The sequence below is a fragment of the Sparus aurata genome, chromosome 13, assembly GCF_900880675.1.
Source record: "Sparus aurata chromosome 13, fSpaAur1.1, whole genome shotgun sequence".
NCBI lineage: Eukaryota > Metazoa > Chordata > Actinopteri > Spariformes > Sparidae > Sparus > Sparus aurata.
In genome coordinates, this window is record NC_044199.1 from 26242699 (window position 1) to 26256945 (window position 14247).

The following is a 14247-nucleotide window of genomic DNA, read 5'->3' on the forward strand; positions in this document are numbered from 1 at the left end:
TATTTTGTATGATAACTGATCAGTTACTTGTCAGTCCGTTACAAAACTACAACAGCAATCCTTTTTTGACCACTGTATCATGTCATTGTATTTAATTATTTTTTTTAACACAGGCCAATCACAAAGTTTCTTTTATCAGTTGTTGCTGTCAGTTTCTTATTTGGTAATAAGACGGATATTTTGTATATCTCACGGCTTTCTTCGCCTTGTATTGCCAAATGTCAATCATGTTAACATGAAGCAGTTTGACTTTTTTACTATTAAATTAATTTTATATTGCTTTGGTTTTACATCATTTCTCACTAACTTTGCACTTCGACTGTGTTTTTTCTTTTTGCATAAATAATAAGTACAATGCACCCTGCTTCAGTGCTGCATTAAAGGTCCAATATGTAAGAATAATATGACTGTTAATAGCATGGCTAACAAGCTTACAACAGCCAGCATTACAGGTCACCTAACGGGGCAAATTCCTACAGATTGTACTTTTGAACATATCTATTACAGGAACTATGCTCCAGTTTAATCAGGGTAAATGTACATATCTGATGAGTTTAAAATGTGAAATATAATGATTCTACATGAGATACAACTAAGTATTTTTGGCTATTTATTCAGTACAGGCAGAACAAGGATCTTCAGATAGTGGCACAGAGGTGTAAGCTGCTTCTCTTACTCCAGTATGAGGAGTGTTTTCAAGTTAAAATTTGATTATTGTTAATATCCTTCCTGTAAATCATTTTATGAATGCCTCGTTCTCTGAAATGTTCCAGTTTGCTAACATAAACTAGCTATGTTTTGTTTTTGGAAAAGCCACACAGTTATTCACATTATACCATGTGAGAAGTTAAGAGAGGAAATGTGTCTTTGGTTGAACTATAACAGCTCATAGACATCTTAAAATAAAACGAGTGTTGAGAAGTCCCCAGTGCCCACAGCCAACATTCTCAAAAGGCAAAAATGTTGGCTCCATTCCGACCACAGCAGCTGATGCGGTCACTCCTGTGGATTCAGTAGTTTCATTTTTACTTTCAAGCTGCTGGACAGCCTGACAATTTCTTGGAAATGACATAGGAGACAGCTTCTAGTTAAATGACCATTCCATACTTAGATGTTAGGCCCCAGTCCAGGGGAAACCAGAACACATTCAGCATGCTGTTAATTTGGCTTCGAGAGTGAGCAGTGCCCAAAACAACAAAAGTGCTAACCAGCCCTAAACTTCACTAAATATATATACATATATATATGTATATATATATATATATATATATATATATATATATATATATATATATATATATATATATATAAATAAATGTATATAATTGACAAACAACTCACCTGATCTCCTCACCAATAAACAGGCGAAAAAGATAAAGGCAAATAAAAAGGCTTCTCTCTCCTATCTGCTACCATTAACTATTTGCAGGCTATTATTTACAAAATACAGAATACTCTTCACAAGCTCTTCACCACACCAAACTGTCCAATTCAGGGAAGGAGAAGTGGGTAAGGAGGGTCATCAGCTGGGGTTTAAGAAAGCTGCTGTCATTTCTCTGGTCCAATCCAGACTATGAGAGGACTAATCAGGAGGCCCAACCTGTTTTCCACTTTACTTCAAACACACCTAAATGATCTGAGGCAAAGAGAGGAAGATTAGCAGCAACACATATACACAGATGAGAGAAATAAGATGTGATGTTTATCATGTCCAAATGGGGTTTAGACGGCAAAAAACACTTTTTTAAAAAAGAACAAAAAATGTAGTACATATATGTATATAGTTAGCAGTTATGTATATAGCACTTTTTCATAAAAAAAAAACAGGTTTTGTGGCAAATAGTATTTTTTTCAGTTATTATTTGCAGAGTGTTTTTTGCTGATGTTTATGTTGACGGAGAAATAATGACTGATGTCGGGTAACTGCATTTTTTCCCCCTTTCTTTTACTGAAATACATTTTCCATACATAGAATGTATTAATACTTTTCTACTTTTTCTAGTGTTTACATCTACAGTGGGTTCTGTGCCTTACCTTTGCCACAAGAGATTAAGTCATCTTCATCTGGAAATGCTCTGTTCTCCAAGACTGGCGGCACTGTTCGAGGAGCTGTTGGTGTCTTCACCTACGATCTCTACAACAAATCTAAAGGACAGACCGCTGGAAGAATAGCTGTCATGTTTTATGTGCCCTTTAATTTTAACCTATACTCCAACTTGTACGCAGTGGGAGTCTTTGATAAGAGCATAGCATGTGATTATGATCTTTATAAGCATACGTACTACACCACAGGTGAAATTGGTCACAAGAGCGGTCCAGTTGCCATCACAGCATCGATGACAGACTACTGGCAACCTATCCTGAGCTTAGAAGTGAGAGACAACTGAAGTAAGAGAACTGAGAGGTGATGACATATACAGTGGGTACGGAAAGTATTCAGACCCCTTTAAATTTTTCACTCTTTATTTCATTGCAGCCATTTGCTAAAATCAAAAAAGTTAATTTTATTTCTCATTAATATACACTCAGCACCCCATCTTGACAGAAAAAAAAAAAAAAAAATTTGGAAAATTTTGCAAATGTATTAAAAAAGAAAAACTGAAATATCACATGGTCGTAAGTATTCGGACCTTTTGCTCAGTATTGAGTAGAAGCACCCTTTTGAGCTAGTACAGCCACGAGTCTTCTTGGGAATGACGCAACAAGTTTGTCACACCTGGATTTGGGGATCCTTTGCCATTCTTCCTTGCAGATCCTCTCCAGTTCTGTCAGGTTGGTTGGTGAACGTTGGTGGACAGCCATTTTCAGGTCTCTCCAGAGATGCTCAATTGGGTTTAGGTCAGAGGCCTGTACTGCAAAGGGGGCTCAACATAGCCAGGCTTTGTGCTCATGATGCAGCTCAACAAAGCCCCAAGTACCCAAACAGAGTTAAAGGAGAACTTCGGTCGATTTAAACATGCAGCTTCATTGCTCAAGCTACCCTTGACTTGCCAGTACCGAAGACGCGAACACATTTGGTCCAACCATTACAGAGCTCCGTGAACGCAGATTTAGCATTGAACGCTAACAGCATGGGGTCAGAACTTTACACTGTGTTTTAAGCGTCTTAACATGCTCCACATCTCACACCAAAAGTTATGCAACATCAGCAGACACCTTACAACACAGCACTGTAGCGTGTATGACTCAAAATGAATAAAAAAATAGTTAAAATAGTGTGTTTGTGCAAGCAGCTACTTACCTGTTTGTTGACATCCGCGTCTTCTGGTAGCTAGACCAAACTAGTCAATCCGTCGAGCGTGCGCGTGGCGGAGACGGAAACGTATTCGAGCATTTTCGTGTTTCTGTTCATAATGTACATGTCCATGTTACAGCCTGTCATGAGCCATGAGCCTTACAATAGCCTGTTAAGCCTGTTAAGTGCACACTCGGTGGATATACTAGTTTGGTCTAGCTACCGGAAGACGCGGATGTCAACAAACAGGTAAGTAGCTGCTTGCACAAACACACTATTTTAACTACTTTTTTATTCAGTTTGAGTCATACACGCTACAGTGCTGTGTGCTAAGGTGTCTGCTGATGTTGCATAACTTTTGGTGTGAGATGTGGAGCATGTTAAGACGCTTAAAACACAGTGTAAAGTTCTGACCCCATGCTGTTAGCGTTCAATGTTAAGTCTCCGTTCACGGAGCTCTGTAATGGCTGGACCAAATGTTTTCGCGTCTTCGGTACTGGCAAGTCGAGGGTAGCTTGAGCAATGAAGCTGCATGTTTAAATCGACCAAAGTTCTCCTTTAAACGGTACTGCGACGGTGGTTATCAACTTAATTTGTCATGTCCGGTTTTCTGCTTTCTGCTCTGTGCGCGTTCACATAAAAGGGGCGTTTGACGTCATATTATTCTACTTCCGTGCGAAAATGGATCGATCCCGGGCCACATATTTTACTCAAGATGAGCAGATTCTTATTATGCAAGGCTATGAAGAATTCAAAGAAACCATAAAAGTAACACTGTCGCCGCCAATAGAGCGAGGGAGGGCTGCTGGCAGAAAAGTGCTGACCGTGTAAATGCGTAGGTTAACAATGATTAATATTATGATCAATATTATATTAAGCCCTTAGTGTTTTAATTTCTGAAAGCTCAACATTGTGCAACTTTTACATATTAACCCTCATTCATTTAAAAAATAAATAAACTGAAGCAACAACTATCTTTTTTCATTTTTGAATGATGTCTATATTGTTTTCACATTTTACTGATCTCAGTTATAGAATGCGCGTGTGTGTTTTATTGAAAGCGAGGCTGAGTGTGCGTAGGCTATAAATGTTCAGTGTTTTTTTTTTTTTTTTGTATTACTGTGTCAGGATGAACAAGCAAATGTAGCTACTGTCCCTGTACAATGACAATAAATACCTTTTTGACAGTGAAAATAGCTCAAGCCTGTAAGATTTGTGTTTGTGCGTACACTGCCCTACAACGGGTGAAACATTGATCAGTTCATCAGTTTATTCATGGCCACATCAAAGAAATAATTAACTTTACTCATTATCTGTGACAAATAAATACTGGGTTGGATAATTAATATTTCATATTGCATTTTATTAAGATGTGGAAGCAGCAGTCGGACATGGCAGCAAGTTAGAGCCAAATACAAAAACATCATTCAAAGTGGTATGTAGCCAAGCTGCCCCATCATTTTGTCATCTTGCTCAGATTTTCTGCATCACCAACTGAATGTAAGTAGGTTCCCGTGGCAAAAAAACGAAGGGCTACACAAACAGTTTGCCCGACAGAGAGCACACAGCTTCTTCGAGTGGCATTCCTGACACTCGGCTCGATAAGTGAGCAAATGTACCGTATTCCCTCGGCTGACAATCTATATCGCTCATAGAGAATTTCATCAGGAAATGCCAGCAGATCTGCACGATCTCGAAGAAGCCGCTCACGTCGTAGTGCTGCCCGAATTATTCTTGCTCCCAGGTCCACCGGGTTCTCAATGAATGGTGACGCCATCTCCGAATAAGTTACACAGTGAAACAGCAGCGCTTTTATAGAGTATAAACTCTGAACATAACCTGGTCGGGACCAGGTTATGAGCTAAGCATAAGTTACCATGGTGATCTAGCCGGGTTAAAAGAGAGCCACCTTCGGAGTACAGGGAAGCCTGGCTTTAGACTCAACATACCTCGCTAACCAACTAAACTGGCTTCGCAGTACACCCCTCAGGGCTCTGGCTGGGCCAGTCAAGAATGGTCACAGAGTTGTTCCAAAGCCACTCCTTTGTTATTTTAGCTGTGTGCTTAGGGTCATTGTCTTGTTGGAAGGTGAACCTTCGGCCCAATCGGAGGTCCTGAGCACTCTGGAAGAGGTTTTCTTCCAGGATATCTCTGTACTTGGCCGCAATCATCTTTCCTTCAATTGCAACCAGTTGTCCTGTTCCTGCAGCTGAAAAACACCCCCATAGCATGATGTTGCCACCACCATGTTTCACTGTTGGGATTGTATTGGGCAGGTGATGAGCAGTGCCTGCTTTTCTCCACACATACCGCTTAGAATTAATGCCAAAAAGTTCAATCTTGGGCCCTTGGGCACAGGACCCAGCACACAGGACCCAACCGTTGGGAAATTGTGATAAATATCAAAATGAGAGGTCGTTTTGTAACAACATACAATGTTTCTGACATCTTTTAAGTGGTGAATTGTCATAGAGGTTGAGCATTGGTATGTTGTTACAAAACGACCTCTCATTTTGATATTTATCACGATTTCCCAACCTTACTTTTCTCACTTGTGTGCTGGGTCCAGCAGGTGAGCCAGCAGAACTGGACGCCATTGCCAGCGGACACTGCGAGGCATTCACAGTGCTACGAGGAAATCGGACATTTTAGTACTTAAAGTGTGGGTGCCTGTGTGCACAATCTGGCGTAATTTTGTCGCTCCTGTACTACAACTGGTCCCCAGTACTGCCTAAAACAGCTTCCACATCTCACATCTAAACAGCCTTGGAAATTAAAACACTTTTAGCCGTGCAGGATATTCGTGCATGGTGTGCAAATGGAAGGTTGTCAACGACAGCAGTTTCATGTGGCGTAGCCGAATCGTTTTAGATCCTACGTTGCCTGAAGGCAACATGACAGGGGGAGGTCTGTAGCCTTTTGGTTGAGCTGTCTGTCATGATGCCACGCCCCTCTCAGTTGATGCCACGCCCCCCACGCTGGATCAGGGTCAAAACTCTGAAACTGAAAAAGCAAGATCTGAAACTGAAAAAAGAGTTTAAACTGTAAAAAAAAGATTTGAAACTGTAAAAAAAACTAAGATCTGAATCTGAAAAGATAAAACATGCAACTGAAAGAAATAGGATCCCAAATATCAAAACATATGAAAGTGAAAAATGAAAATAAATGATTTATTCAAAAGAATTACCAGAGTTGATCATAGTTATTTCTAATAATTATCAAAGTGTTTTTACTGATTTTTTTTCATATTCAAACAGCAAACATCCCATTCGCAAAAAGACAGTAGGACTTGAAACATACATCACAAATACAGGTCTAAACTACAGACAAAACAATAACAAGACAGATCATACTACTACCAGACATCAGACATACTCCCCACCTATGTGGTCCACTCTTGGTTTAAAAAATAAATAGATACATAAAGATGACAATAAAATAAAGGGGGGGGGGGGGGGGGACAGATGAAAACTCATGTTCAAAATAAGAAATAAAAGGCTGCCAAACCTTAAAGTATCTCTTAGTGTAAATCTGAGATGCTCTAATTTAAGGTGTGCCATCACCTCCTCTACCCACCGTTCATGAGATGGCGGTGTTGCCTTTATCCAATTAAATAAGATCAATCACCTGGCCAACAATGAAGAGAATGCTATTGCTTTCCCTTGAGCACTCGTTAGTTGTGCTTCCCCTGGTGCCACACCAAAAATATGGCTGTCAGAGGACCGGGCTCTATATCTTTGTTGTAAATGGATGAGAAAGTTCCAAAAATTTTGAGCCAGAACTCTTTCAGCCTGGGACAGAGCCAGAACATATGACTTATGTTGGCTGGCACCTGTTTGCATCTAGGGCAAGTCGGATCCATCCCCTGATAAATTCTTGCCAGTTTGTCCCAGATCATAATTATTTTTAACATGAAAAAACTTTTTATTTTTATTAAACTTGAAATTTCAGTTTCAAATTTTACTTTTTCCAAGTACAAAACATTTGACCCCGATTTAGCTCCATATACTTGCCATTAAATTACTGGACCTGTTATGTTACTATAAAGGTTAAGGATGTCTGTATTACTCTACAATATCACTCTGCTGCTTCTGTTTTATAGAATGTGCACTAATTGCAGTAGAGCATGTGCTGTAATTTCAGCTGTAATTATTTCTGTCCTGCTTTATGTGATAATGTAAACTGTGTTATCACTTCAGTTTCAATCTCAAACATCCAATGAATCTTTCAAGTCAGTCTTGATGTGGGTTTTGTCCTTCACAGGCATTTGTATCATTTCTGGACAAGAACAGCCTGCACAGCATTGTTAAGGTCTGCTCCAAGATCACTGGGGCCATACAAAGATAGTTCTGTTTGCTCTGAGAGAATCAAGTGAAAATGAAGGCAAAGAATATTATCAGCCAACCTGATCACGTTTTGTCTTGTTGAGGAAATACAACACAAAAATAAAACACATTTGCTTGAGTTCAAAGAAATATTGGGGGGGGGGGATTTCTCACCTCCTCTCTCCGTTTCTTTAGTTCCTCATTTTCTTTCGCATGATTTGTCATGTGCTTGAACACATTTGTGGTGTTACCACTGTATTTTACTTCCTTCTTACAACTGTTACATATCACCGTTGTGTCATTTTCGGCTTCAGAATACAACCACACAGCGCTCCTCTTCTTCTCTGCCACTCTTGGTCTCTGTGCTGCTTGCATGCTGCTGGCTTGCGCGCTGTGAGCAGGGCCGTAACTACCATTGAGGACACCGAGGTCATGTCCTCTGTATTTTTTCTCAGTGGAAAAAAAAGAGAAGGTGATAACTGCCGACAAATAACTTTATTATGTACAGAAACCACTTGCTCCTCTGTCTGATCATCACCATGGGTTACAGAGTGGATTACCCTGTCGTAAATATAGGGGACGGAGGCTGTTTTCTGGGGGACAGTTTCCTGTAGTCTCGGTCAGGAGGGCTGGCGGTCGCGGTGATTTATTTTCGTCAAACACTCGGTGAGTTAAACACTCTTGTGACAAGCGTGACAGACGCTGTTTTGTGAGCAGAAATGTGAGGAAGAGTCGGGAGGACAGGGAGGGGACGGACAGGAGGACAGACGCTTCTCCACATACAGCTGTGGGATTTGTTTTCCTCATAGAAGTTGCTAAAGACAGTTATAGTTACTACGTTACTTTTGTTCGGTCATGTAACGTTGCTTTGTGGGACATTTCTCTGTATTTAGTTGAGTGAAGGACCTGTGCAGTTATCAGACTGTCAGACCGACACGCCCTCGCTCCGCGCCTCCGGATTATCCGTTCACACTGGGACGGCTCACCAATAATAATAATAATAATAATAATAATACATTTTATTTGTACAGCGCTTTTACAGCTCTCAAAGACGCTTTACATAAAACCAAAAACAGAGGAAAAATACATAGAGAAATAAATAAAAAGTACATGTAAGGACAAACAAACAATATGCAAGTAACTGTGTGTGTTTGTGATTACAAAAAAAATGATTGATGGGGGGCACAAGAAGATAGCTATTATTGCAGGTTAAAAGCAGATTTAAAAAGGTGGGTCTTGAGTAATGATTTGAAGGCGGATGGGTTAGAACAGTCACGGATGTGTTTGGGGAGGGCGTTCCAGAGGGAGGGGGCGGCTATGGAAAAGGCTCTGTCGCCCCAGGTGCGGTGCTTGGTCCTGAGCGGGTGTGAGAGGAGGTTAGCGTCGGATGATCGGAGGTTGCGGGTTGGAGTGTGGTGGTGGAGCAAGTCTGTGAGGTAGGAAGGGGCCTGGTTATGTAGGGCTTTGTGGGTGAGGAGGAGGAGCTTGAAGTTGATTCGATATGGGATAGGGAGCCAGTGTAAGTGTTGTAGAACAGGGGTGATGTGTTCGTGGGAGCGGGTGTGGGTAAGGAGGCGGGCAGCTGAGTTTTGAATGTACTGAAGTTTGTTGAGAACCTTGGATGATGATGAGACATGACTGGTTAGCTGACTGGTTGGCTGGTTAGCTAGCTGCAAACTATTGTAAGCAATGCTATCCGAGACTGGAGAGCGAGTGCGGCCCTGATACTACCGCCACATACCGCCGGTGGGACCCGCCGTCAGCGGGATGGAGTGGGTCGGCTGCAGCTGCGGTGGTGGCGGCGGCGGCCACATTATGCCGGTGGGACCCGCCGTCAGCGGGACGGAGAGTGTCAACGGCGGTCAGCAGCGGCCACATCTCCTCGTCGGCGGGAGGAGAGGATGCAAGCCGGGGACGGAGTTGACCAGCGTCAACGGACTCCCCCGTTTCCTTACGTTGTCATCCGAAGGAAACTTAAATAAGATAACAGCGCCGTCACCCTGCACACTGTGGCATCCAGGAAAGATGCAGAGGATGTGGAGGAGACATGACTGGTTATCTGACTGGTTGGCTGGTTAGCTAGCTGCAAACTATTGTAAGCAATGCTATCCGAGACTGGAGAGCGAGTGGGAGAACCGCTGAAGCCGACGCGCTGAACGTATTTATAGCACTTCCACAGCAGGGCGGGGTTTATGCAAATCATATGGCCGCGTTACGTAACGCGGCCATATGATTTGCATGATTTCTGACCCGCCCATTAAATCCTGAACACAGAAATGTTGAAAAACTGTTTGTGAGCCTAGCTCCAAAATTAAATTCTACATGGCCGAATGGCTTTTACATGTTTTAAGTAAACACATTTATGACCTGTTTGATGTGTTTAGAAGAAAATGGCTGATTTTGGTTTACACAGACTTTAAAGTTGATATTAAGGAGGTGTATATTCTTTTGTTTAATTCCTTCTTGGCAGGAGAGACAAGTGGAATCTTGTCTTGCATTATGCCCTGTTACATCTAGGCTAGATAACTTTATCTAATCTAAACTTTATTAGGACATTTATGTTCATTGGAATCAGTGTACTGTCAATAATCAACAGTCATACAATTTCAGTTAGTCTACATGCATGGTGACTGGCTGCCTGCCCCCATCTACTGGCTCTGACTGCCTTCATATCTCCACATCTGTACTGTACTCTGCTCTCCCTGCCCTGTCGAAGGTTGGTCAACACACACTCACATAGTGTCAGTTACAAATACACATTTCCTTATGGACCCGCCCACTGAAACTTTGCTTATAATTGGACGTCCGCAACTATGACCTCAGTATTTCTAAAATCCTGGTTACGGCCCTGGCTGTGAGGAGCAGCGGACACAGACTGTCATATCGCCACTTTGGTGAAACCCCCTGCAGCGCATAGAGGAGAGAAACTAATCAGTAATCAGTATCAATACCAACGTTGGAATCGATATTATTGTTATTTGGATCGATCCGCCTACCTCTACTCAGAACTGTCCGACTGCAGCACATAAACACACAGCGCTCAGAGAGAAATCCAACTTTTGCCTCTCAGCATCTGAAAAACGGGACCTTTCTTCACTGAGGATGGGTGCGCACTATTCTATTTATTGTTGCCCTATTCAATGGTAAGTGTTTGACACTATGTGATGGGAAATAAAAAAGTTTACTGAATCTTGAATCCTGACAGCACAGAGCTGGACACATTATTCATCAGCTGAGGTAAGGGTGTGTCTCTCAACATGTGGATAGTTGACTGTTTCAGACTGTTTCTCTCAGAACTGTTCCTTTAAGGTACTTTAGATTAGTTGCATCAGCATTTGCTCACGCTCTCAGAGTCAAAGATTTAGACAGACTTTATTGTCATTCAGTGAGCAACAAGTAAACACAGAACGAAATTTTGTCTCAGGGGCTCAGCATAGGATTAAAATATGAAAGAATATCAAAAGAATACCACAGTTAGAATAATGAATAACAAACACAGAAACATACTGAAAGTGCAAATTGTTGAATTAGGTAGTGCAAATATTTGAGGAAGTATCCAGAATAAACGACAGTTACTTAGAGTTCAGCAGTCTGGTGACATCGGGGAAAAAGCTGTTACAGAGCCTTGTGGTCCTACACCGAATGCTGCAGAACCTCTTTCCAGAGGCCAGCATGGGAAACAGTGGTCATGGTGGTGGGAGAAGTCTCTGATAATATTTCCAGCTGGGGACATGCTGCACTTGGGAGTAATGTCCTGACTGGAGGGGAGAGAGGTCCCAATGATCTTCTCCGCTGTCCACACCACTCTCCTCACATTCCTCCAGTCAGAGGCTTTGCATGACTTTTCATGACTGAACATACAGACATGATACACATCTTTCTAGATCAAATGTGACTTACACTTATATTTTCATATTTTCTCACTCAACACTACTGAAGGGTTTTTCTTGTGCTTGTCTGTCTAAACAGTTTTACTTGTTGCACAAAAAAAACACCCACAGAAGACCCGTGTGCACAGTCTCTAACGCACCGTCAATGCTCCATTCAGATTAAAAATAAAAGCTCTCGCTACACCCTCCGTTATGTTGGGTAAGTGCAGTTTTTTTCTTTCTTTCACTGAAAGATATGTTCCACACAAATAATTAAGTAATGCATTTCTACTTTCGTTGTCATTTCGTTTTCCAGTGTTCACCTCGTCAGTGGGTTCTGTGCCACACCTTTGCCACTTAAGATTAAGCCATCTTCATCTGGGAGGGCTCTGTTCTCCAAGACTGGTGGCACTGCTCGAGGAGCTGTTGGTGTCTTCACCTACGATCTCTACAACAAATCTAAAGGACAGACTGCTGGAAGAATAGCTGTCATGTTCTCTGTGCCCTTTGATTTCAACCTATACTCCAGCTGGTACGCAGTGGGAGTCTTTGAAAAGAGCAGAGCATGTGATTATGATCTTTATTACCAGATGTATAACAACACAGGCAACATGTTTACCAGAGAAATAGCAGGCAATGGAATTGAACGCATGAATGGTCCAGTTGCCATCACGGCATCGATGTCAATCTCCTATCAACCTATCCTGAGCTTAGAAGTGAGAGACAACTGAAGTAGGAGAACTGAGAGGTGATAAAATGTAGATTCTGCTGCAGACTCACAACTGCACAATTTGTGCATTTCTAACAATTTTCCTCTTAAACATTTTGGCATGCCTATGATGAATGAAATTAGTTTGGAGCATTAAGAATTAGTCATAAAAGGTGGTGTCACTTTGTTTTACAGGTCAGCAAATTTCATGATTATGTTTTTTAAAATCACCCCCAATTATCACAATAATTCTCTCAAAATGTATTGAACGTTACTCAAACTATTACTTTATGAATATATTTCCTCCATTTTCCAAAAATCATTTATAAATAGCTTTTTCACTTTCCAACTCTGTTGATCATGAGATTTTAATTTCCAGCTAGTTTCTGTCTCACTTCCTCTCTGCAGGCCAGTGAACTGATGTGAGTTGATGCACTTACCTTCCAACTTTTTATACTTTGAGACAACAATACATTAGCAAATACCTTACTAACATGAAAAAGTTCATATTTACAATCATACCTGAGTGTAATAACTGTTTGTGTGAGTGCGACAGGGAAAGATAGAGAAAGCCTGTATGTTCATTGTTGAATAGGTGAGAATGTAAATGGTTAAACTGACCTACAAACATTCAGCAGAAACTGGTTGAAAATTAAGATGAACATGTTTTGTCTTGTGCGTTCACAGTTATTGTGTACCTTCGAGGAGAACTAATAGATGCTCCAAATCTTTCATTCCTTCTTCTATCATCACTTTAAATGACATTTTTTAATGACTGTGCCTTTTGCATGATTTTCGATGTCTCAACTGTGTATTTAGTTATTATTGTATTGCTTATTCTTTTACCATAGCTCTTAATCTTGCTGTCCTTCACGGACCTGTGTTTGTTTGTTGATCTGTACTTGTGACATGTAACATGTTGCTTAAGTGATTTTGGATTGGGTAAGCTGTAAATGAAGTGCTCTCTTTGGGATCAATAAAGCTGTCTGAATCTGAATTAATCCATGAAGTTACTTAAGTGATAAACCAAATCACACAAAAGAATGACTTCATTCTTATCATGGAGCTCCTGTCCGTCACTATTCAACAACTGGCCCAACAAAATCCAGCCAGTGTTGGGTAACGTTACATTCTAAAAGTAAATCATTACATTTAAAAGATTACTGCATTAACTGCGCTTTCTACTGAGAAAAGTTAACCCGCTACCCTAAACACTGAATTCAACCAATATCGAGGCCACTAAATGGCCTGCATATATTTCCTCCATTTTCCAATAAGCATTTATAAACAGCTTGTTCAATTCCAATTCTGTTGATCATGAAATTTTAATTTCCAGCTAGTTTCAGTCTTACTTCCTCTCAGAAGGCCAGTGAACTGATGTGAGTTGATGCAGCGTACCTTCAACTTTTTATACTTTGAGAAAACAATACAACAGCAAATACATTACTAACATAAAAGTTCATATTTACAATCATACCTGAGTGTATTAACTGTTTGTGTGAGTGTGACAGTGAAAGACAGAGAGGGCATGTATGGTCATTGTTGAAAAGTGAGAATGTAAATGGTTAAACTGACCTACAAAAACTAGTTGGAGATTAAGCTGCAAAAACGTCCTTCAGTTAAGCAGAAACCAGTTGAATTTCAAAGGTAGTACCAGCTATTAATCAAATAGCAGACCATATCTTTATTAATCAGTAACCCAATGAAGGCGGGTTTGACCAACGACCAACAGGTGGCCCTAACGACTCTGAAACTCAAAGCTCACATGTGTCCTTAACAACTCTGTACGGACGCTCCCATACAGAGTTTAACAGCCTGCCAACTCCTCTCCAGTTAGCTAGAACTGAAGAAGCCGCTTGGATGAGATGTGGATGTTCAAGAAACTGAAAGGGAAGTCCAGTTGCCTAAGATAGAACACCTATCAACAGCTAGCAGAACAGTTTTAATAGATAATATTGGGGTCATTTTCAATACATTTTGAGGTAATTATTGTCATAATTTGGAGGTAATTTAAATACAATTCAATCTCTCTATAAAAGCAAGGAATCTCTGTCTGTCTGTCTGTCTGTCTGTCTGTGTGTGTGTTCCTCAAATATCTCTGCGGATCAG

General features: G+C 40.9%; 1 protein-coding gene across 1 annotated transcript; it reads left to right on the forward strand.

The window, feature by feature from the left end:
- The first annotated feature begins 10299 nt into the window (after positions 1-10299).
- Positions 10300-13139, forward strand: LOC115594286 (bryoporin-like). The gene is made up of 3 exons (XM_030438265.1): positions 10300-10703; positions 11530-11649; positions 11746-13139. Exons 1-3 carry the CDS (start codon positions 10663-10665, stop codon positions 12158-12160), a joined length of 576 nt encoding a protein of 191 aa, XP_030294125.1. The 5' UTR covers positions 10300-10662; the 3' UTR covers positions 12161-13139.
- Positions 13140-14247: the final 1108 nt, after the last annotated feature.